The sequence below is a fragment of the Delphinapterus leucas genome, chromosome 6 (genome assembly GCF_059928025.1).
Source record: "Delphinapterus leucas isolate spDelLeu-1000000601 "Yukka" chromosome 6, BTC_Dleu_Yukka2, whole genome shotgun sequence".
In the NCBI taxonomy this organism is placed as follows: Eukaryota; Metazoa; Chordata; class Mammalia; order Artiodactyla; family Monodontidae; genus Delphinapterus; species Delphinapterus leucas.
The window spans coordinates 20,160,771-20,183,283 of record NC_143134.1 but is presented as its reverse complement, the minus strand read 5'-3'; the positions used below and the strand labels follow the sequence as shown (position 1 = coordinate 20,183,283).

Genomic DNA, 22,513 nt, shown 5'->3' with positions numbered 1-22,513 from the left:
CTACAATGAACATGTATTACTTTTGATGTAGCAGAAAGCAGCAAAAGCTGTTAAAAGAAACAAACGGAAAATCTCTACTTCTTTGGGAAAAAAGAATATAATCCTGAGCAATAGGCATAATAGCTTTCCTGGATGTTAATGTGCCTCTTTGATCTAAGGCTTTACTGCCTGGAAACAAGGTTGTCTGTTACCTGTCCTTTCACAAATTCCTGGGAGAAGCTTGTTGACTGTACTTAACTTTGCAATGCAAACGCCACTCCTAATGTCTGTTCTCCATTCTTAGGACACAGGCCTGCACTGATGGATTTTATGGAGCCTAGCTTCATATCTGTGACTGAGAATTTTGCCATCTTTCCTCTGCTCTCTTTTTCATTGATCTTATGGCTGAAACCCATTAGCTGTGCATCAGAGCAGAAATTTTCAAAATGTATCTATCCATAACTGCAAGGCTATACTTTAAAAGTTAACCATGGTTATCTCTGCATAGAAATAGTGTCATTTTTCTTTTCTTTTTTACATAGGCGTGCTTTTCAATGCGTCTACAGTGAGAATGTTACAATTGTCATAGGATTTTTTTTTTTTCCTTTCTGAAGAAAGAGACAATAGAAATACACCAAAATATTAACAAGGTGTTTTTTTTACGATGGGAGGGTACTTTCTTTTCAAAACTATTTCCACATGTTCTAAATGTTCTACCATAATCATTTAACACTCTACAACAGAAAATGTCTTGATATTTATTTTTGAAAACATGAAAATATTGAGGCCTGGGACAGACTCTAAGACTATATAACTGAAGTAGGAATCCCTGAGGCCAGGGATGAAGGATTCTGTCTGTATGGATCCTGTTCCAAACTTTGCATGGGCTTGGTGGCTATTCTACTTTGGAAGAAGTGGTCCCTTGGGTGTTGCAGGCTTGTTGAGTAGAACATCTTTGGGGACACCAGAGTGTACTGTTTTAGGAAAGTTGATCACACATACTTGAAATTGAAAATTTCTCTGGACACCTCTCTCTGTGGATAGAGGCCAAAGTAAAGGCAAGCACTTCTAGCCCAGAAATCTCTGTGAACATGGGGAGTTAAGGAAAAACCACTTTTCTTCTTCTAAGGATTGATTGGGTTGCACCGTCCCAGCTGGAACTCACCAGGCACACATCCTCCTTTGCATCGAGCCATTGCATTTGTTGGCGCTAAGGGGTCTGTCAGCGTTTCATTATAACCTCCTATTGTCAGGGGTTTAGAATTCAGCCATAAAAACTTGCACTGAGCTGGAACTTGGCACATACTGCTACCGCCAGGAAGTGAAGTTTGTATGTGGAATTGAAAAAACATCTGTTTGGCCATTTTTGAAGTGGTGTGAGAGCAAAAACAGTAAAGATGCAGGTTTTTGATACTCTGCGTTGGCCGTCATGCAAGTCAACTTGACTGAGAGGTTTGACTTTATTTCTTTTTAACGTCTCTGGCAAGTGATTGGTCCGTGGCATGGCCCAGCCACATCAGACTGGTTTAAAAAATAAAATGAAAAATCAGAGAAGGGTGTTTTCAGACACAAGCAACTGAACTGACGAAATGGTATCCCCCTGAGCTTTAAAATTTTTTTTATTTAAAACAAATTTTTTGTATTTCCCAGAGAATTTGAGACTTAGCTGGGTAGAAATACAGGTCACGTGCTACTGTAATGAACTCCATAGGGTATTCAGTATTTTTGCAGTAGGGGATTTTATTGTAATGAATGCACTGTTTGGAATTCCAGTCCCAGTCTGCAATTCCTTCAGACCGTTCCTCAGAAAAGGAAGGTGCAAGGGGTCTCACAGACCCAGTAGGAAACAAGAGGACATTCTCTGCTGTGTTTCCCACTCCCTCTGGGCAGGGCATCTTCCTCTTTCTATTTTGTGCATGCTCTCTTGTTTTAATGGGTGACTTGAAGACAGGGTGTTACTGTTTTTCTTGTGGCAGTGGGATTGACCGATGAAGAAAGGGTAGTGGAAGGAAGTTGTCACTTGCTGGAGTGGGAAGGGTCCCTTTCTACCGAATGAATTATCTAGTAAGAAACATCAAGCCATCCACACCAGATGGGCAATTTCATTCATCCATTCACTCTCTCTCTCTGTCTCTCTCTTTCTCTCCACCCACACCCCACCCACTCCTTCCTGTCTTTTTTTTCTCTCTCCCTCACCCATCACCACACTAAACACTGTATTGTTATATTAACCATTTTTGACCTACAAAAATGAGAATTTCACGTGGTTCAGCCATTTGTGTATGATCGAACATATGAAATGACACATTTTGGAAATAAAGAAGAGGTGGTTTCATACGGCTCAGCCTAATAATGTGTTATAAAGACATGAAATATTTTGAATATTACTGAATAATTTAAAAACATGATCTCCTGAATCTGATGACATATGATCTAGCCACATTTTTACTGTTTATTGGCAATGAACCCTTGAGTAAGTCATTTAATAACCCTTCATATCTTAGAAGGGAAAATGGTGATGATACTAGTAAAATAAATTATATTAATAAATATATAAACATGTAAATTATATACATAATAAATTATTATGATTATTATATCCATATTATATGATTGTGAGGATCTGATTGGACTCTATGTGTGAACATGCTTTTTAAGCTGTAAGGTAGAATGTGACTGTAAATTACTCTTACTGTTGTGACCGTTATCATGTGACATTATTTACACAATGGCTCTTTTGTCCTTGTACCACTTGCAGGGGCTACTGAAGATGTGGTCCCTTCTGCACATAGGGTACCCTCTCCACGAGGTTGCATGGGAGAAACCTCTCCAAGGTCTCAGCCACAGAAAAATCAGGTTTCTCTTGAGCGGCTGCTACTACTACTACAACTATTGCTACTAATAATAATGTGTGGACATAAAATTTTATAACAAATAGTGTTTGTCTCTTTGCTTTACCATCTTATAAGCCTCTGAACCAAATTAATGACTCCCTTGAATAGACCAGACGGCATCCATTCTAACCCTTGGCTTCATCTCATTTTCTGATACGTATTTTTTTCTTTTATGTTTCTTATAGTTTCTATTTTACACTTTCATACTGCCCATCTGACTATTAATATTCCCCCAGAACATTTTTGGAACAAGAGAAGGTTAAAAACAAGTAAGTAAGTAAGTAAATAAATAAAGCAAGCAACAGTTTGGTTTCCTAGGTCCCTCTGATCTCATTGATCTAATTGGCCATCTGACAGGACACCATGAAGAACTCATGTCTTTGCAGCAACGAGATTTTAGTTGTCCTGGGAGAACCAGCCCCTGCTATATCTTCACCACACTTAGTATGAGTGTTGAGTGTAATGAATTGAACAGATAACCCAGAAGTAACTCCTGGATGTGTGTCCCCGGGGAACCACAGGCCCAAAGGCTGAGAGCGGTGGCCTCCAGACCCTTGGCACCACTTCCCGAGCTGCGGTAGAAATGGCCTTGACTCCCCCTCGTTCCTGGCACGAGGGAACCGCTCTGGGCAGCAGAGCCTTGCAACAAGGTACAGCATTTCAAGGACACTCCGCTCAGTCACTCAGACTCTCCACGGTGGCTTCTCTCCCAGCCTGAAATATGCCCTAAGTAGCCTCATCTTCTCTGAGGCTCCTGGGCTCACTGTGCAAGGTCCCAGCTTAGCCCCCAAAGCCACCTGAATGAGTTTTCGTAACTTCCTAGAACGTCTAGCTTGCTGCTAGCCCACAGATTAGGACTAAGAGCTTCTGTCCCCATATATTACACTGTCACCGGCAGTCAAGTTCCGTCTCTCTGGAGGTACGTAAGGGAGGGGAGAGCCATGTAACAAAGTGAAAAGGGAGATGGTGTGTTACACAGAATAACCTGGAGTCATCAACTCTGTGTCCAGATTCTTGTCCTTCTCCATTCTAGCTGTCTGATCTTGCACAAGTCAGTTAACTAAACCCTTGCCTATACTGACCTCAGAGAATTCTTGTGAAGAGTAAATAAAACACTGCATCTGAAAGTGCCTAATGAAGAGTGTACAGAATGTTAACTGAGTTGGAATCTTAATTCCTTGCTCTCGTCTACAGAAGCCACGTCTATTGTTTCCCTGTAAAAAGGGAATCGTTTCGCTCCTTTTCTCTCCCTTGAAAAGCTTTGAGTAACCAGATGAACCCAAGTCCACTAAAGGAAAAGTACAAAAGGCAGGAAGGACCACTCCGTGAGTCAGTAAGATGCTGGAATGCTACTCTCCCTCAAAAGGCTGAGGAGTAAAACCCAGGGATAGAGAGACAGACAGGGAGAGCTGGAGGGATGGACAGGGCACTTACTTCCATAAGGGGAGCCTGTGGGGGAGCCGTTTAGAAATCCTGGAGATCCTGGGACACCCAGGTTGGCCATAGGGACGTTGCTGTAGCCGTTCATACTGTTACTGGAGGTGCTGTAGTTAGACTGCTGAGGGGTAGAGCTGGAAGAGTAGCCCCGCGGAGAGATGCTGCTTGTGTTGCGGATGTATCCTGGACAAGAGAGGGAAAGCGCAGATAAATGAACCTGTACACACACACACACACACACACACACACACACACACACACACACACACACACACACACACACACACACACACACACACACACACACACACACACACACACACACACTGCACAGACCAAATAGGGCAGCATAGGTCCACATGGCCCCCAGTCTATAGAATTGACTGTGGGCTGTAGTGGAAAAGTCTGCAGTTTGTCTTCAAACTTTTTATACCTTCCTGTCTCTTCCCCATCTCGCACAAAACCATATCCCTGTAATTCCCCCCTTCCTCCTCTTTCCCATTGGCAGTCAACATCTCCAACTCACACCAAGGAGTGAATGACTAACGGCAGTGACATCTCCCAAATCCTACTTCATGTAACGCTAGAGCCCTCTGAGATACTGATGGGTATCACTGAGAAAAGCGTTCTGTGGTCAAATAAAGCTTGGCAGATGGTGCGTACCATAGCATATTGAAGATTCGTATATGAAGGGCCTGGAGAATGAATAAACCGGTTTAACTTTGCTAACCTAGTGTTTCCCAAATTTAACATAATATAGCATCTTTTCTGGGTGTGACGGGGAAAAGGCATCCTGATAACATTTCAAGAGGCGCTAGCACTCTGAAGATCACAGCTACAGAAGTCTGAAGTTGTTACCATGCCCTGCTGTGTGGGGTGGGGAACATTTTCATTTAAAATGCATTGATAAGTTCATCTAGATGGGCTGTTCTTTCGAGATAATGTCCTTTGCAGCAACATGGATAACACCAGAGCTTATCATACTAAGTGAAGTAAGTTGGAAAGAGAAAGACAAATACCATATGATATCACTTATATGTGGAATCTAAAATATGGCACAAATGAACCAATCTGGGAAACAGAAAGAGACTCACACAGAGAACAGACTTGTGGTTACCAAGGTGGAGGGGAAGCAGGGGAAGGGATGGTTGGGAGTTTGGGGCTAATAGACGCAAACTGTTACATTTAGAATGGATAAACAACAAGGTCCTACTGTATAGCACATGGAACGATATCCAATCCCCTGGGATAAACCATAATGGAAAAGAATATAAAAAAGAATGTACATATGTGTATAACTGAGTCATTTTTCTGTACAGCAGAAATTAATGCAACATTGTAAATCAACTACACTTCAATTTAAAAAAATAAATTAAAAAAATAAATAAATGGGCTGTTCTTTGACCAAAGACTTGGAAGCATCCGCAACCGAATGCACGGAGATCCAGTCCGGAGTGGGATGAGTCCTCCCCATACTTCTGAAACCCCAGCACAGAGACCTCACCTAATCTATCCTGAAACAACCCACATAGGATAACTGTCTCTAAAGCTATTTAAGAAATGACCCAAATTTAGGGGAAAAAAAAAAAAGGTAATAATATGTCCCACCCATATTTCTGTAAGAAGAACTCACCCTGAGCGTGAGACTGAGGAATTCCCTTGCAATGGATGATAGAATTAGAAATAAAACTATCCCAAGGTGAGGTACGTCAGCAGAAACATTTACTCCTTTTAAAAAATGATTTATGATAAATTTAGCACCTTAATAAAATCAACCTCAATGACAAAAACCTTTACTCAATATGCTTCACAGGTAGAAGCACTGTTAACTGTGCTGCTGTATTTATATATTTGTATACCTTTGCATATATATATATATATGAGATAATACACAAATAGAAGTTACCAAACTAAGCCATTCACCCTTGGCACTAGGAATTTGTGTGTAATTAACAAGAATAGCAATAACTCAGCTCCTTTCCATTATTCAGTGTGATGATCACAATAGCAGAAGTGTAGATTTTATTCAAACAATACCTGTAAATCTAGTTTTAGTAAGCCTAAACTCTTCTAAATTCACAATACTTAATCTTATTCTTAAATGTTTCCAGTTAAAGGATTCTGCCAGGTACCTAAAGAGCTCAAAGTCTAACAATACACCTAATGTTGAGATAATCCAATGATTGCATTGCTTATCTGGGACACACTCTTTTTTGTTTGTTTGTTTGTTTTTGCAGTACGCGGGCCTCTCACTGCCGTGGCCTCTCCCGTTGCGGAGCACAGGCTCCGGATGTGCAGGCTCAGCGGCCATGGCTCACCAGCCCAGCCGCTCCGCGGCATGTGGGATCTTCCCGGACCGGGGCACGAACCCGCGTCCCCTGCATCGGCAGGCGGACTCTCAACCACTGCGCCACCACGGAAGCCCTGGGACACACTCTTTTGATGGCATAAGAATCAAGCTTTAACTCCTTCCATTCCAGCAGAACCAGCCTTTTAAATGTATAAGATGTTTGCCTTTTGACTCTGAGAAAGGTAGTACCTTGATTATTTCCCTGTGTTGACTCTGAGATGCTGACCCCAAGCTGGCTGCCATAAGAATTGATGCCCATCATGCCACTGTGAGCTGGAGAGCTGGAGAGAGCTGGGATCTGGCTGGGATTCCTGGGGACACTGTACAGGGCTTCAGCAATGTCTGCGGCACGCTTCAAAATGATGTCCTACAAAGTGGCAGGTTGAGGTGAATGTTTTTATCGAGCAATAAGAGTTGAACTCAAGAGAGTGCAAAATGGGAGCACCTAACCTGGTTATTGTGTGGTGTCCCATAGAGCGCCTCCACCAGATCTGCAGCTCTTTTCAACAGCATTTCCTAGAAAAAGAAAAGAAAGGGTGGGATATAAGCAAAGGTAAAACCCCAAATGGCCAACACAAAGGAAAATTACATATAAAAATCGAAAGTCCAGGCATCCCCCTAAAGTGTAAGTAACTAGCCAAGAGGTCCTATATTTGGTTTGACAGGTAGAATATGATCACACGTATGAATCCCCCTATAAATGCATATCTATGTGAAATACTTCTCGATAAAAGGGCTCCACAAATAGCTTGGCTACCAAAACAAAACACAGCCAAATTAAGGGTAGAGTTGGCTAAAATTAATAACGTCATGGGAGTTCCATTAAAAACTACTTACAGACCATTCCATTAAAAAAATCTGGTATTCTAATTAACCAAATAGCCTCAAAATGATTGATTGACCTGAGTTTAGCTGCTTGCCAAGGAGTTGTCCAGAGTACTGAAATAATCTTGGCAATGCCTTCTGCAAAATTTTACTCTAATAAAGATGAATTCTTTCAGTAATATTTCCCCCTGTTCACTTTAGCCAGAGAGAATTAGTAATCAGTAATCCCTTTCCTCTCATTTTGTCTTTTCCACCTTCTGTTTTTAACAGCCTTTTAAATTGCTATTAACCTACTTTCTAGATATCATCTAATTTAATGGTGGGGCTGGGGACTTTTCCAAGAGGAAAGCAAAGGTGCTATGCAGAAGCAACTGCGGTACTTGAATTTCACTCACACTACGGAAAAGAGAACATGGCATTTTATAATGTATGTGCTTAAAATGTAAATAAAAATGTTAAAATTTTGTAATTTCTAATTAATTAATACCTAATAAATTGACTTTTTTTTTTTTTTTTTTTTTTTTTTGCAGTACGCAGGCCTCTCACTGTTGTGGCCTCTCCCGTTGCGGAGCACAGGCTCCGGACACGCAGGCTCAGCGGCCATGGCTCACGGGCCCAGCCGCTCCGCGGCATGTGGGATCTTCCCAGACCGGGGCATGAACCCGTGTCCCCTGCATTGGCAGGCGGACTCTCAACCACTGCGCCACCAGGGAAGCCCTGACGTATTTTTAAATAAAGAAAGCTAAAATAATGGGCCAGATTCACTATATAATTTTTGTGAGCAAGTTCATTTGAAACAGATACATTTCATAGAAATTATATATGGATGTGTTTTTCACTTCCTTAAATATCTGTGTATGTACTAGGCCTTCCGTGAATACTTGATTGTGGATTACTATGTCCCTGTAATTACGGGTAAACAAAATTACGTTTAAATACAAAGGAATGGGAACTTATACTTTTAAGCAATTATATAATTATTTATTTTCATAAAGTTGGCAATGTTTTATAAGCTGAATAATTGTAGTGTGTTGGTTTCATAGGCCCAACTTTTCAGATTTCATATTTCCTCAGAGATTGACCATAACATATTTCACAGTTAGTAGATATTTTATGCGCATCTTGTATCTCCAGCTTAGCCAAATTTCAATGCCTAATTTAATTTTAAAGAGACTTAAGTCGCTAGATTTATCTAAGTTTGCTGAAATTCTCCAAGAAGGTTTTCACGTGTCATTTTCCAAAGCATTTTACCTTAGCTAATCTCTCAGGATCTCCAGGATGCCTTGGGATGACTTTCTGCAGTCTCTGAAAGCCATAGTCTATGGTGGGTTCATTTAATGCTGAAAAACAAAAGTCTTCTTTTTGAGTATATAAACTGGCCATAAAGCAAAGCTTGTAATTAAGTCTGCCATGGGTAATAGAAAGGTCTCCAAATTTCAGGATTATTATAATTATTTTATCATTTCTGCCGTAAGTACACACACTTATCGTTCTCTGCTCACTCACAAATAATCAGAAACATTACACAATCAACCATATCCCATCCCAGTTTCTTAGGAAGATGACAAAGTACCTTTACATGCTTTTCCCTGCTTCCCTCTTTGCCTCCTTCCCCAGTATACCTTCATCATCTAGTAATTCTTCTCCTAAACATCACTTTTTCTTAATCATGCTCTTAAATATTTACGTTCATACATATATAAACCTTCTGTGAGTTTACTCTCATAAAACCCTCTTCTTAATGCATAATAGACTTTCAGAATTTTCAATTATGTTTTGTTACACATACATTCACTTCATGTCAGGCTTCACCAGATACTGCCAAGTTCCATAAGAGCAGAATTCACACTTATTCTGTTTTGCCACTGTGTTCTCATTGTTGGAGACAGAGCCTGGCACATAATAGGCACTTCGTGTCAGCAATTGTAAAATGAATGAGTGAGGGAATGAATGAATGAAGGACCTATTTTGGCATTTCTACTGTGCTAAAGAGTTTTGGGGGTTGATTCCTTTATCCTTTTTCCTTCTTTCCTCTCCCCCTTTACTTTTTAAAATTTTGTTGCTTATATTTTATGGTTTTAAAATTAATACACGATCAAAGTAAAGAAAAAAGATATAAAGGGTAAAATAGTAATCACCTGCACTCCCATTAGGCAGCAGTAAACACAGGAGGGTGTATTTCCTTTTTAATCTTACTTTTTTTTTTTTTCGGTACGCGGGCCTCTCACTGTCGTGGCCTCTCCCGTTGCGGAGCACAGGCTCCGGACGCGCAGGCTCAGTGGCCATGGCTCACGGGCCCAGCCGCTCCGCGGCATGTGGGATCTTCCCGGACCGGGGCACGAACCTGTGTCCCCTGCATCAGCAGGCGGACTCTCAACCACTGCGCCACCAGGGAAGCCCAATCTTACTTTTTGCATATATGTTTTATAAATATTTGTTTCTTTTATTTGAACTCTCAAAGCAACACCTTTTATTTAAAGAAATTATTAAAATTTTTAAATATAGAAGCAAAAATAAAATCATCCATAATCTCACCATTTTAGAGATGATCTGGGTTGACATTTTTGCTTATATCCTCCAAGATTTAAACACACACACATACTTAAAATTATTCAGAGCATACTATTCACACCATTCCATAACCTACTTTTTATCCATTTAAAAATATATCAAAATTTCCCCCAGGTTATTAAATATTCTTTTATAACATTATTTTAAATTCCTGCATATTTTTCTATGACATGGTCTATAATTTATTTAAATGGCTTCCTAATGTTTGGCATTTAACGTGGTCCTAATTTCTCACTATTATAAAAATCAGAGCAAAAATTATCCTTTGTGCATAACTTTAATTCTTTCAATTGGAAAATTCTAAGAATTAGAATTACCAGAGAAAAAATTATGAGTTATATTTAAGGCCTTTCACACATACTGTCAAACCACTCCTCAGAAGAACATATAAATTTATACTCCCTCCAGCAAGGCATGTGGTCATTTTAACTTACATTTCTTTATTCATCAGTGAGGCTGACGTTTTTCTCTTATACTTGCTGATCATTTTAATTTTTTCTTTTATGAACTGCTTATAATACTTTCTGCACTCTTTTCTATTGAGAATTAGGCCTTTTTTTTTTTTACTTGTAAAAACACTTTACATATTAATACTTTTAACACTCTGTCACCATGTTACAACATTATGTCCAAATCTGTCCTTAGGTATTACAGGTAGAAAGACCATCCCAACTCCAAGATCTGGCAAGTACACATTCACACATTCACACACACACACACACACACACACACACACACGGGGTGGGGGGGTGTTGCTTATACATACATATACATATACGAATTCTTTAGGTCCACCAGTAAAATGTGTACTGTTCATCATGCAGGTAATAAGATTTTTGGTTTTCATTTTTTGCTATGTATTTCACTTTTTGTTGATTTTATTGTGAATATGATTACTCCCTCATCATATTTTCTAAGAGTTTTACTAGCACCTAGAAACACTTTGGTTGTTATGTGTCTGCACAGGCAGTGTGTGTGAGGAGAGTGTGTGGTGGTATATACTATAGTCATTAAGAGAATCAGCTTGAGAGTCAAGTAGATCTTGGGTTTAAATTCCAGCTCCGCCATTAACTTCTGTGAACTTCTGTTTAAAAGCCATCTCATGGGTTTGCTGTCAAAATTAAACGAAACAATGTGTAGCATGCCCCCAGCACAGTTCTTTGCAGGTAAAAGATCTTAACCAATAGTAATTGTCTCTTATTTTGTAACCAAACCCTTGACAGATGTACTTATTTTTTCTGTTCATTCTTAGGTTTGTACATTCAGAGCATCTATATGTGATGATCATTTTGTCTCCTTTTGATAAGTATATTAATTCTGTTTAGTTCTCTGAATCCCATTCTTGTATTGGCTAAAACTTCCCAAAAAGTGTCTGAAAAGAGGATGACTTTTTTTCCTTTAAAGTGGGAATGACACTAACACTTCAGCACCAAATGTGATGTTGGCTATTTGAGATAGATATTAGTTATCATGTTTTTGTTGTTGTTGTTTTTTGCGGTACGCGGGGCTCTCACTGTTGTGGCCTCTCCCGTTGCGGAGCACAGGTTCTGGACGCTCAGGCTCAGCGGCCACGGCTCACGGGCCCAGCCGCTCCGCGGCATGTGGGATCTTCCCGGACTGGGGCACGAACCCGTGTCCCCTGCATTGGCAGGCAGACTCTCAACCACTGTGCCACCAGGGAAGCCCTAGTTATCATGTTTTGATAAGGGCTTTTATCAGGACTTCTTAGAATTTTAGGAAATTACAGTCATATGAATTTTCTCCCTGGACCAATTTAAATTGTATTTTAGAGTAGATTTCTCAATATTTCACAATTAATCCTTGACTCATGGATGTGGTATATAATTTGCTTAGTATACTTCTGAATACAATTTGTTACTGTTTTCTTATGATTGCTGGTGGGAGGATGAAATCAATTACATTACTGAGAATAGCGCCTGGCACATTTTAAGCCCTCAACACGCGTCTGTTACTGTTATTGTTGCCGGGGATTTGTGTGCCCATGTTAGCAACTGGGACAGTGTGCACGGTGTTGTTGGCTTCTGAAATTTTATTTTATACCAGCTTTGAAAAAATAAATTGAGAAGCTTTCTATATTTTATCCTATGCACTATAAAACTTATATGGCATGGATATTATCTCTTGACTCAAAGTTTGAAAGAACCCCTGTGAAACTGCTCTTGTCAAAGTCACCAATAACATCTTAGCCAAACCAAGAGGAAATTTTCCATTCTTATCTTAAACTCAAGTTAGCATTTGACACTGGAAAAACTCTCCTGCTGGAAATACTTCAACTCATTGGCTTTCTTTTTTTTTTTTTTTGCGGTACGCGGGCCTCTCACTGTTGTGGCCCCTCCCGCCGCGGAGCACAGGCTCCGGACGCGCAGGTTCAGCGGCCATGGCTCACGGGCCCAGCCGCTCCGTGGCATGTGGGATCTTCCCGGACCGGGACACGAACCCGTGTCCCCTGCATCGGCAGGCGGACTCCCAACCACTGCGCCACCAGGGAAGCCCTCACTGGTTTTCCTGAATGCACACTGCCCTGTTTCACCCCTGCCGCTCCACTTAGGCAATCGCAACCTACTTTGAGGACTGCTCAGCTTCCTCTGTCCGTCTGATGCTTCTTGTTGCCAAGGCAGTCTTCTGCTTGCCTATACATTCTTCCTCAGCAACCTCATTAGTGCCCCCAGGATTCCCATGTCAGGCCACATGCTATGACAAATCTTTACTTCCAGTTCAGATAGCTTGCCCAAGATTCAGCCTTATTTATCCAAGTATTGGCTGGAAATGTCCACCTGGATGACCCATAGATTCCTCCCATTCAAGATACCCCAAATACTACCCCAGTAGTATTCATGCTACTCACCCTGAATAGCCATGAGCCATCAAGAAATCATGCATTTCATTAATATTTTAAATGTTTTAGCATAGAATCTAATAGAATATTTGTTTAAAATTTCTACTCTTCTATTTATCACTCTCCACACAGTCCCTCACCCCGCACCAACTTTGTTACAACATTCTGAATAGTCCTGTTTCTAATTTTGTCTTCCTTTAGTTCCAAAGAGAATATCCTAAAATTTCTAGGTGATTGAGTATTAAACTCTTAATTATTTATTCTAATTAATTGCACTGGATTCAAAAAGGTGGCCGGCAGAATATCTGCCTTTTGAAATTTATTAAGTTTTTTGTGAATTCATATTAGTCTTGTCTGTGTTCCACGGGAAATGCTTTCAATGTATTATTTAATGTATCTTTTTGATCATATTATTTAACATCTTTTATACATAATTGCTACTATAAATTTATCCTTCCGCATGTTTCTTGTATGTCTAATAGGTTTTTAATGTATATGTTTTTCTCTAGTGATTAGGAAGATGCACATCCTATTTTGATTTAAAATAGTCCCTCTGGCTTTCTATAAAAGTATTTTATTTTTCCTAATTGTTTGAGTCTATGGAGCCCCTCCACATATAAAAAAAACTGTTGCTTACCCTTAATCTCCCCACCTCATTCTCTGTACTTCTACATTTTTGTTGATGGTTCATCCTCTTCAGCTAATATTCCTATTATTAGATTTTCTATGATCTGTCCCTTTAAGACATTAACTTTCATGTTTATGTTAAGCTTTGTCATCATATTAACAATAATTCAGATACTATATGTTTAATCGCTTTTTCTTCTGACCAGTGGTCCTGTGGTACCATAACTTTTCCTTTCTTGCATTCCTCACTGATCAGTTCTCCAGCAGTCAGCTTACCTCAGTAGGAATAAGAACTGAATTCTGTCGGGGCCCTTGAAATAAGAGAATGTCTTTCTGTTTTCCTCACATATTAATGACAACTTCTCTGGACATGGAATTGTTGAGTGTACTCTTTCCATTCAAGATCTAGTTTCTGCTGTGTCGCTTGTTCTCACTGGGGGAGGGATCTGGGAGGTTTTGTCAGGGTTTCCCCCATTATTTCCTGGCCCAGCTCTTCTTTTCCCACGAGCGGAATGTCACACATCCTCCAACACAACCCCATCTGCACACATCAGCACAATGGCACAAAGTTTCTGGCATATCGATGAGACCAGCCTAGCTTCACGCACGAATACCAGATTTCCCTTATTTTTATGTTTTCTTGAAAATATTCTCCAATATATCCTGGGGATGGGGGCCGATTAAACACTTGTACTCAGATTACCATCTTACCCAGAAACACATGTAAGAATAGCTGTGTGTATAATTGGAATCATTCCGTAAACTGTTTTTTTTTTTCTCCACTTAGCACTATAATGTCAGCAATTTCTGAAGACTTTTTCTTTAATAGTAGGATTTTTAGTGACTATAATACTCAATAATGAAAATTGTTACGATCTCTGTTAGAATGAAGGTTTTACTATGTTACAGGCATTATGCTAACACCTTTTACATATATTAGCTCATGCAATCCTCATTACAACCCTAAGACATGGATTTTATCCCCATTTTAAATGCACCTCCAGGCAGTAAAGGTGGGATCTGTACCCTGGATTCTATAATTTCAAGGCCTGTGCTCTTCACCTTTTCTGCTGTAGAGATGTCATTCCAAGTCCCCGCTAGATATGCCAGCAGCCCCCGGGCCAAAGGCTACCCCTCTGTCCTTCGCTACTGGACTGGAGTTGGCCAAGGGCAGAGTGTTGAAAGTGGCCATGCTACCCTCTGCTTCCACTCACCTACTCCCTGCACCCCCTTCCACCCCTCCCCAGGCTCCCTCTGCAGCTTCTAGCAAAGGACAGATCAGAGAGTGCAGCCCTGCCCAGAACACTGAGGGTGAGAGAAGCCCCATTTGGTATCAATCAGCAAACACAAACAGCGTCCCAGCGCTGCGGGGTGAGCAGACTTAGTGAAAAAATGGTCTAAATCAATCATAGCCTCGTCTTTTCTCAAATATGCACCATTTCATTACCTAAGATGCTGATTTTCTTACATGGAGAAAACGGAAATTTTGTTTTTTGTTTGTTTTTTTTGTTTTTTTTTTTGCGGTACGCGGGCCTCTCACTGCTGTGGCCTCTCCCGTTGCGGAGCATAGGCTCCGGACGCGCAGGCTCAGTGGCCATGGTTCACGGGCCCAGCCGCTCCGCGGCATGTGGGATCTTCCCGGACCGGGGCACGAACCCGTGTACTCTGCATCGGCAGGCGGACTCTCAGCCACTGCGCCACCAGGGAAGCCCAGAAAATGGAAATTTTAAATATGGGTATACTCACACTGTGCTGAGCAAAAAGTACGGGAATATCCCGTAAGGCAGAGAATCTAGCCACCCTCCCCAAGGTCCCCGCTGTCGCCATGACTGTCCTTGGCCCTTCTCTTCCATCTGCATGGGTAACAGGTTCTCGCTCCCTCTCACTAGAGCTGTAGCGGTCCACCCTTAGCCGCCACTAACCTCCTTATTCCTGGGTCCTTACTGCCGCTCACAAAGGAATCTGCTAAAGCTGGGCTCTAATCGGCACACATAAGGCTTTCTCTCTCATAGACTTTATCACACAGTGGTACCCACCGTTGTCCCTGTTAGATGAAAACCCCCAGGACACAAGGGTGATGTCTGGTTCATCTTGTCTTCCCTCCCCTCCTCGCTCCCCACCTAAGTCAGAAATAGCAGACTCTCCTGACCACACTGGGTTAGCAATTCACGTTTTAAACTGAATAAGCAAAACAGACATACTCATCTATTTCTCATGTTGAGTGTTTTCTGGAGGCTCCTGCCAAACTTCACAGGCATAACCTGTGGATGGGTTCTGTGTGTATCCAAGATGAGAAAGACAGTGACACACACACCGTCACGTATATCTATATGGACAGGGGATAATCACACGGATGTGCCTGTGCGCGCGCGCGCGCGCACACACACACACACACACACACACACACACACACACACACACACACACACACCATGCCACTTAAGTGCCATTGTGAAGTAAAAATCATGAAGTCCAAACCATTTACTCAACACCAAACTGTAAGAGGAAAAATCAGTCAGTCCCTCAAGGGTTCAGCCTTCAAAGCATCAGGATTGCATTGGACAACTTTTACTCTGGTTCCAAACTCACATCGCATCAGGCCAGTTGTTCAGCCTCACCTTGAGTCCCAACTTGCCCCCTCCCCTCTCCCTGGGTGTTCTCTGACTTTTCAGGCCTGGTGTGAGCCAAGTAAACCTCAATTAGCTAATGAGGTGCCCGAGACCAGCACCAAGGCTGTCTCTAAGGGCCAACCAGATCATGAGCGGCCATCATCAGTGTGAATTTACAGCCTCTGCTACCACATGGAGTGTGGGGATGGCGTGAAGTCCTGCCAACCCCTTGGCTGACGGGGACATAGAGAAATGCTGGCAAGGCAAAAACACAGTAAATTAAAAATATGCTTCAATGTATAGGCTCTATTTATCTATGTCTTTCTTTAGTAACATACCATGAAGGTAAAAGGTCATATCCCCACTGAAATATAATTTATATTTACCTTTTATTAAATAATTATGGCATGGCATGAAGTTAAATATTACAGAAGCTAATCAAGGGGGAATTCAATAGAGAAAACTCAGACATGAGAATTTCGCCTTTGCTATACATAGAATGTCTTAATCCTCCACTGGGAGTCATTCGGGTTTGCTTAAGGAGTTTAATAATACACATTTCAACTGCCACAGAATCTAAATCCCCTTTGGATCAGCCTTGGAAAACTTTCATCAATACCTTGAGATTTCATAATATTTCTCCTGAGAGCTTGGATCTCACGTGTCATTTCTTATTTTGATTGCAGGGATAATATATGAGGTTACTTACGTATCTCGGACCCAACGACTAGATATAAACTATAAGCAATGTGTGAAGGGTTCCTTTTATAAGTAAATAGTATTTAAAAATATCTACTGGGAGCACTCATTTAAAAAAAAACTGGCTGTTGCTCAGTATTAATTTTCCCAAAGCGTTGGTGAGATGGATAAATTCTACATGATTGTTTTTCCTTAAGAGGAGTCACAGAGAGAATATAATGCTTACCCCAGCTTATGCCTCTACTTCTGTTTCCCAGAAATAGAGGGAACACTGGCTAACATGGAAAGGGGACTCTTGGTTAGAGTTCTGGTCAACCCTCAACAAAGACAGTGTTGACTTTGTAGGTAGGTGGTCATTTCTGCCATTGACCAACAGAAGTACTTATCGCAAAGGTGGCAATATCAAGGGCCGATTGAGTTCCTTTGCAGAAATTTGAGAGGAGACCAAGAAGATGATGGGGTGAGGGAGATCTGAGTGTTCTGTCAGGCTGCCACTCTGGGATGTTGGCCTGGGTTGCAGCTTTCCTCACTAGTAAGTCTTCAGTTGGAGCCTAGGACACTGCAGAGTCTATGGATGGCCATCAAGAGGCCGACAAAAGTCTAGAAGTCCGAGCCTAGTTGTGTGTCTGCAGCTATGTGCATTTATCTGCAGCAAAGGATCTTCACTTCTATCACAGAGACCACAGGCCACTAAGGGGTTCAGGCCACAGAACTAGAGGATCTCTCCAGTCCTAACTCTAAATTCCAACCTTCTCCAAGAATAAAGAAAGCAATGGAAAAAGAATCCTGCTCAAGAAAACTAAAATCTATGTAACGCAACTGCCAGATCAAAAGATGGACTTTGATGTGCAGGCTGAGGAGAAAACATGCATGAGGAACACCTCTCTGTACAGCTCTGGTCAAAGACAGTTACTCTCTATTGACAGGACAGGAAGGAGTAAAACAGCCTTGTTTGCCTGGGGAGGAATCTGCATGCACACAGACTAGCTCCTGCCCTCATGCCACCTTTAGGATGTCTCCATTCTGCTCCTCCCTCAGTGTCTATGACTTCAAAGTGCTTTGATCTTAACGTATTGATTCCTGTGAGGTCTGCCTTCTTTGTGCTATGATTTTCGTTCCTCTCTTTCTCTCCCAATCCTTCCAATTTTCTCATCTATTCATCTACCTTCTGCCATACTCCTCAGGTGTCCAAGATTCAAGGCTATGTTCCATTGGCATTATAATGCTCCCAAGTTAAATAGTTTCATAGCATTTGATGGTGTGGTGGAGATAAAGCTGGCCTTTTCCTGGGATGCCTTAATTCCTAACCCTGACCAATCATACCACCTTCAAGGGCAGGTGGACTTTGGTTTATGTCTGCAAAAACAAAAGGTTGGGCTAAATGGCCTCTAAGACCCCCTGTAAGGTCTTGCATTATATGATTCTAAGACTATTACTTAATTGGTGCAGTGAAATTCTTCCTTGAGAAGTGGAGATGGGTGGAGTTGAGGCCATGGGCTGTTGGATTAAGTTGTCTTTAACCTTTGCTACACTGAAATCTCTCCCTACATCCATTTGTTTCAATGTAGCAAAGGTTCAGTGTCACCAATGTAAAAAAAAAAAAAGAACAAAGATAATATAGGAACACGTTATTAAGAGGTGGTACCTGCCTTTGTGGATACAGGAATGAGAACACAAGGTGAGAAATAGCAGTGCACAAGAGAAAGATTAGACGGAAGCCTTTGATATTTAATTTTAAATGAAATATTAATTTAATATTTAATTACGCTTTGGTTTCAAGAAAAACTGCAGCAGCAAGACAGATTGTTTGAAGAAGGGAGTAATATACATGGTTAAGGAGACAACTGTAAAAATTAAAAATAAATTTCAAGGGTAAATCTAAATGCCACCACGGAGCAGTTATGAATATGCTCTGCTCTCTGTAATGTGTATTTAGAATATTATAGCTGAGACTACCAGGCCATTAAGAGGCTGTGATGTCTCGAGTGAAACAACAGCCCCCTATTCTGGGGTCTCCAACGGAGACATCATTCCTCAGACTCAGCCGAATGATGGATCTGAATTTTACAGGCAGTGGGAGTTTTAACTTCAGTAAAGCTACAGGCTACCAGGAGGGCTCTTCATGCAACCTGTTTCTAGTGCAAACCAGGAACAACTGGTACTTGGGCCCCTTTATGATATCCGAATTGGGTATTTTTAACTAAAAATCAGATTCATTTCTTAAATGAGATTTTTTTTCAGGATAATGCTATAAGAAAAAAAAAGAAGAAATGTGAAGTGGGTGAGCTATTAACAGTTGTCATCCAGCGTGCACACCTGTGCAGTGTGGCTCAGTGGAAGCAGGACCCCACGCCCCGTGCCCAGCCTCGGGGAGGAAGCTGTGCAGGGTATGATGTGGGCGGCAGGGCTGTGGAAACATCTAGGCCTCCCATTTCTCCTCCCAACTGCTGCCTGGTTTGGGCCATTTTCTTGTTGATTAATGCTTTCGCCCAAATAATGAACAGGGAAATCAAATGCATTTGTTTGTGCTAAAGGACTTGAGGACACGGGGAGGGGGAAGGGGAAGCTGGGACGAAGTGAGAGAGTGGCATGTGCATATATACACTACCAAATGTAAAATAGATAGCTGGTGGGAAGCAGCCGCATAGCACAGGGAGATCAGCTCGGTGCTTTGTGACCACCTAGAGGGGTGGGATAGGGAGGGTGGGAGGGAGACACAAGAGGGAGGGGATACTGGGATATATGTATACATATAGCTGATTCACTTTGTTATACAGCAGAAACTAACACACCGTTGTAAAGCAATTATACTCCAATATAAAGATGTTAAAAAAAAAAAAAGTAAAACATAAGAATTGTTCTGGGAAGGAGTTGACGTGGATCCTTTGGCTTCTACTTGTTTCTCCATAGCCAGGGTGTTTTGTCAGCTTCTAAGTTCAGTGCACACCTTGGGAAGCAGCTCCTGAGCCTGCACCTGGGCCAGCTGGGCCCTGTCGGCCTCTCCTTTGAAAACCTGTTTCCCCTGCAACCCACTTGCAAACAGCACCCATGCTCTCGGGCTGCCTTGGCCTTCTCTATCACCTAAAAACCCTGATTTCTAATCTCGACCCAGATATGAAAGGCATGATATGGTGGGTCTTTCAAGAAGAAGCCACCTTTTACAGAAGAGAAGGCATGCAAAAAAAAGTCCGTCCTTGATCAAACAGCAGTGAGGAAGGAAGCTACCAAGAGTTCATCCCAGGAGCTCTGTATCCCACAGCCAAACACTTGGAACAGTAAATTTTGCTCATGTCTGTATATTCCTATACAAAACACATTTGCATGTCTACGTAATTTCATCCTCCCAGTAAGACAGGTATCTTCCTGTGCTTTAGGTTAGAAAACTAAGGTGAAGAATAGTTAGGTGATTTTCTGCCAAGTTCAGACTCAAATTCAGGCCTCTAAACTCTGTGTCCCTGACTTCCATTCCAATGCTAAGTTGTCTCAAGTTTAATAACCAAGTGGAGCTCATACTTTTTTGGCCTTCTGCAATTTCAGTTATTCATGAAGAGGATAATTTCTATGACTTCTAGGGAATTCAAAGCGCTTCATGGGCTCTAAGCCTACATATCACGCTGAAATAGAAATATCCATTTAGCAATCTGGAACACCAGGGCACGGGTAAGGCATCCTCTGAGCCCCCTCCATGCTCACTGGCCAGGCCTGTCTCCCGTGCACTTCCTCAGAGTAACAGCCAGAGAGCCAAGGCCACTGGCATTTGCCAAGTAAAACTCCGGATGAAGCCAAATGATGGCCTTAGCGTAATTTCTTCGAAGAAGCTATACACTCTTGGTAAGTAGCACAGTTCAGTGGTTAAGAGCACAACTTTGGGATAAGACTGCTATGTTTGGACCTAGCTTGGTGACCTTAGGCAGCAGGATTCTCATCTATAAAACTGAGATACGAATGGAACCGTTAACGTGGGAAAAGGTGGTGATTATATGAGCTCAAAAGACAGAGCCTGGCCCTACGTGCTCAATAGACGACAGACGTGATCACTGAAATATTAGCATCATTTTTTTTTCTTATAAGTTCTGTCCGAACTTAACCAGCAATCAAAGGTGAAACCCAGACTCTGCAAAAGGTCATAGGAAGATACTGAAAAGCTGTGCACATCTACCCCCATACCCTCAGTGACCTGCCATTCCACTCATGCATCATGATTTTTCACTGGTTTCTGTGGATGGTACAGATTTTACAATTGTAGACGGTGGAAATTCTACCCCCAAATGCCTTGTTCCAGACTTTCTCTCCCTGCATCCTCAAGACAGACAAGAAGTACACTGAACAACCAGTAACCATGGTCCCATTGGGTGCCCCTACCAGGATTGTATTTCTGCACTGCCAGTTTTTTGTAGAAAAGTCTGCAAGGGGTGTAGGGGATCTCTTCCCCACTAAGCCTCGGCTGGTACCATCTCTAGGTCTCAGACCAGACAGAGGAAATGGGACCTTTCCTGATGAGCTAGGTTCTGGTGTGGATCTCTTGACTCTGCAGCAGCAGGCCGCACTTTAGCAAATCGTGGTCGGAGGAAAATAGACCTGCAAAGTCACATGTGTGAAGAAGACGTGTTGCTTTTCAGAGCCCTGGTGTTGTTTATGCTGTACTTGGCAGCAACAACTGTGGGAAGGTGATTACTGCATTTTGTCTAATTATACCAGGTAAGTTCCATCTAACGGGCTTGGGTTTATTGTGGTGGTGCATCCTTGGATACAGGAACCATCAACAGTTGGACCATGAACCATGAGATGTGTGTGATGGGGTGGCGGCTGAGGGAGGGGAGGTTTTCTGGAGGCTGCCTTCCTGCCTCCTGCTTTTTGAGTCTCTTCCTAGAAGATTCCACCTAAGAGTAAATACTATGGTGTCTGGGGTGTAATGACTCAGTCTCAAAAGAACTGCCCCATGTTGTCGAATACTTTACAAGCCAGGAAGTCACTGCAGCAGCCTGATGAGCAGGACTCAGGTTTCCCAAACTCATTTCTTTGTTTAAAACACAGATTCTCAGACCCTCCCAGAAGAGTACAATTCGATATGTCTGGAGCGGGGCCCAGCATGATTCTTATCCTCAGCCAAATTCGGGAAACATCTATGGGTCATAGTATAATTAGCACCAGAGCTTTACATATGAAGAAAATGAGGCCCAGAGAGGTTAGGTGACTTGACAAAAGGACAAACAAGACATGGATAACACAGCCCACATCCAAAAGCAGGTCTTGTGGCTGAGTCCGCTGCCCCTCCTCTTAGATTCCATCCCATCCCGGAATCTCACTCCGTCCCCACTAAAACCCTCTAGGTTCAGGGTTTCCCTTTCCTCTGGAATCAATGTGATATTTTCCACCTCACCACGGAGCTGAGTGATGTGTCTCAGCCTTCAGTGGCCTCTGAAGCATCTTCCTGTAGTAGCACCGGTTGGGACTGGAGGAGTTGATTCCCAAGGGGCTCACAACGTGTGGCTCTGAGGTCAGGCTGGCTGGAACGCCTCGCAGGGAGAAGGCCACCAAGATCCTGCAGGCTCCCTGGAGGAGGCCCCAGCCCCATCTTCAGTCACCAGGGGAAGCCACTGCCTTTCTAGCTGTTGGTCTAGGATTCCCAATGGGTTGTAAATTAGCTTTACATGTTAGTAGCTGC

At 42.1% G+C, this 22,513-nt stretch overlaps 1 protein-coding gene across 1 annotated transcript; it reads right to left on the bottom strand.

Annotated features, from left to right (window-relative positions):
• Positions 1-4,203: 4,203 nt before the first annotated feature.
• On the bottom strand, positions 4,204-9,907 carry EBF2 (EBF transcription factor 2). The gene is made up of 4 exons (XM_089912589.1): positions 8,737-9,907; positions 7,111-7,176; positions 6,850-7,027; positions 4,204-4,493 (listed from the first exon to the last, which is right to left on the bottom strand). Exons 1-4 carry the CDS (start codon positions 8,866-8,868, stop codon positions 4,204-4,206), a joined length of 666 nt encoding a protein of 221 aa, XP_089768715.1. The 5' UTR covers positions 8,869-9,907.
• Between the last annotated feature and the right edge of the window lie 12,606 nt (positions 9,908-22,513).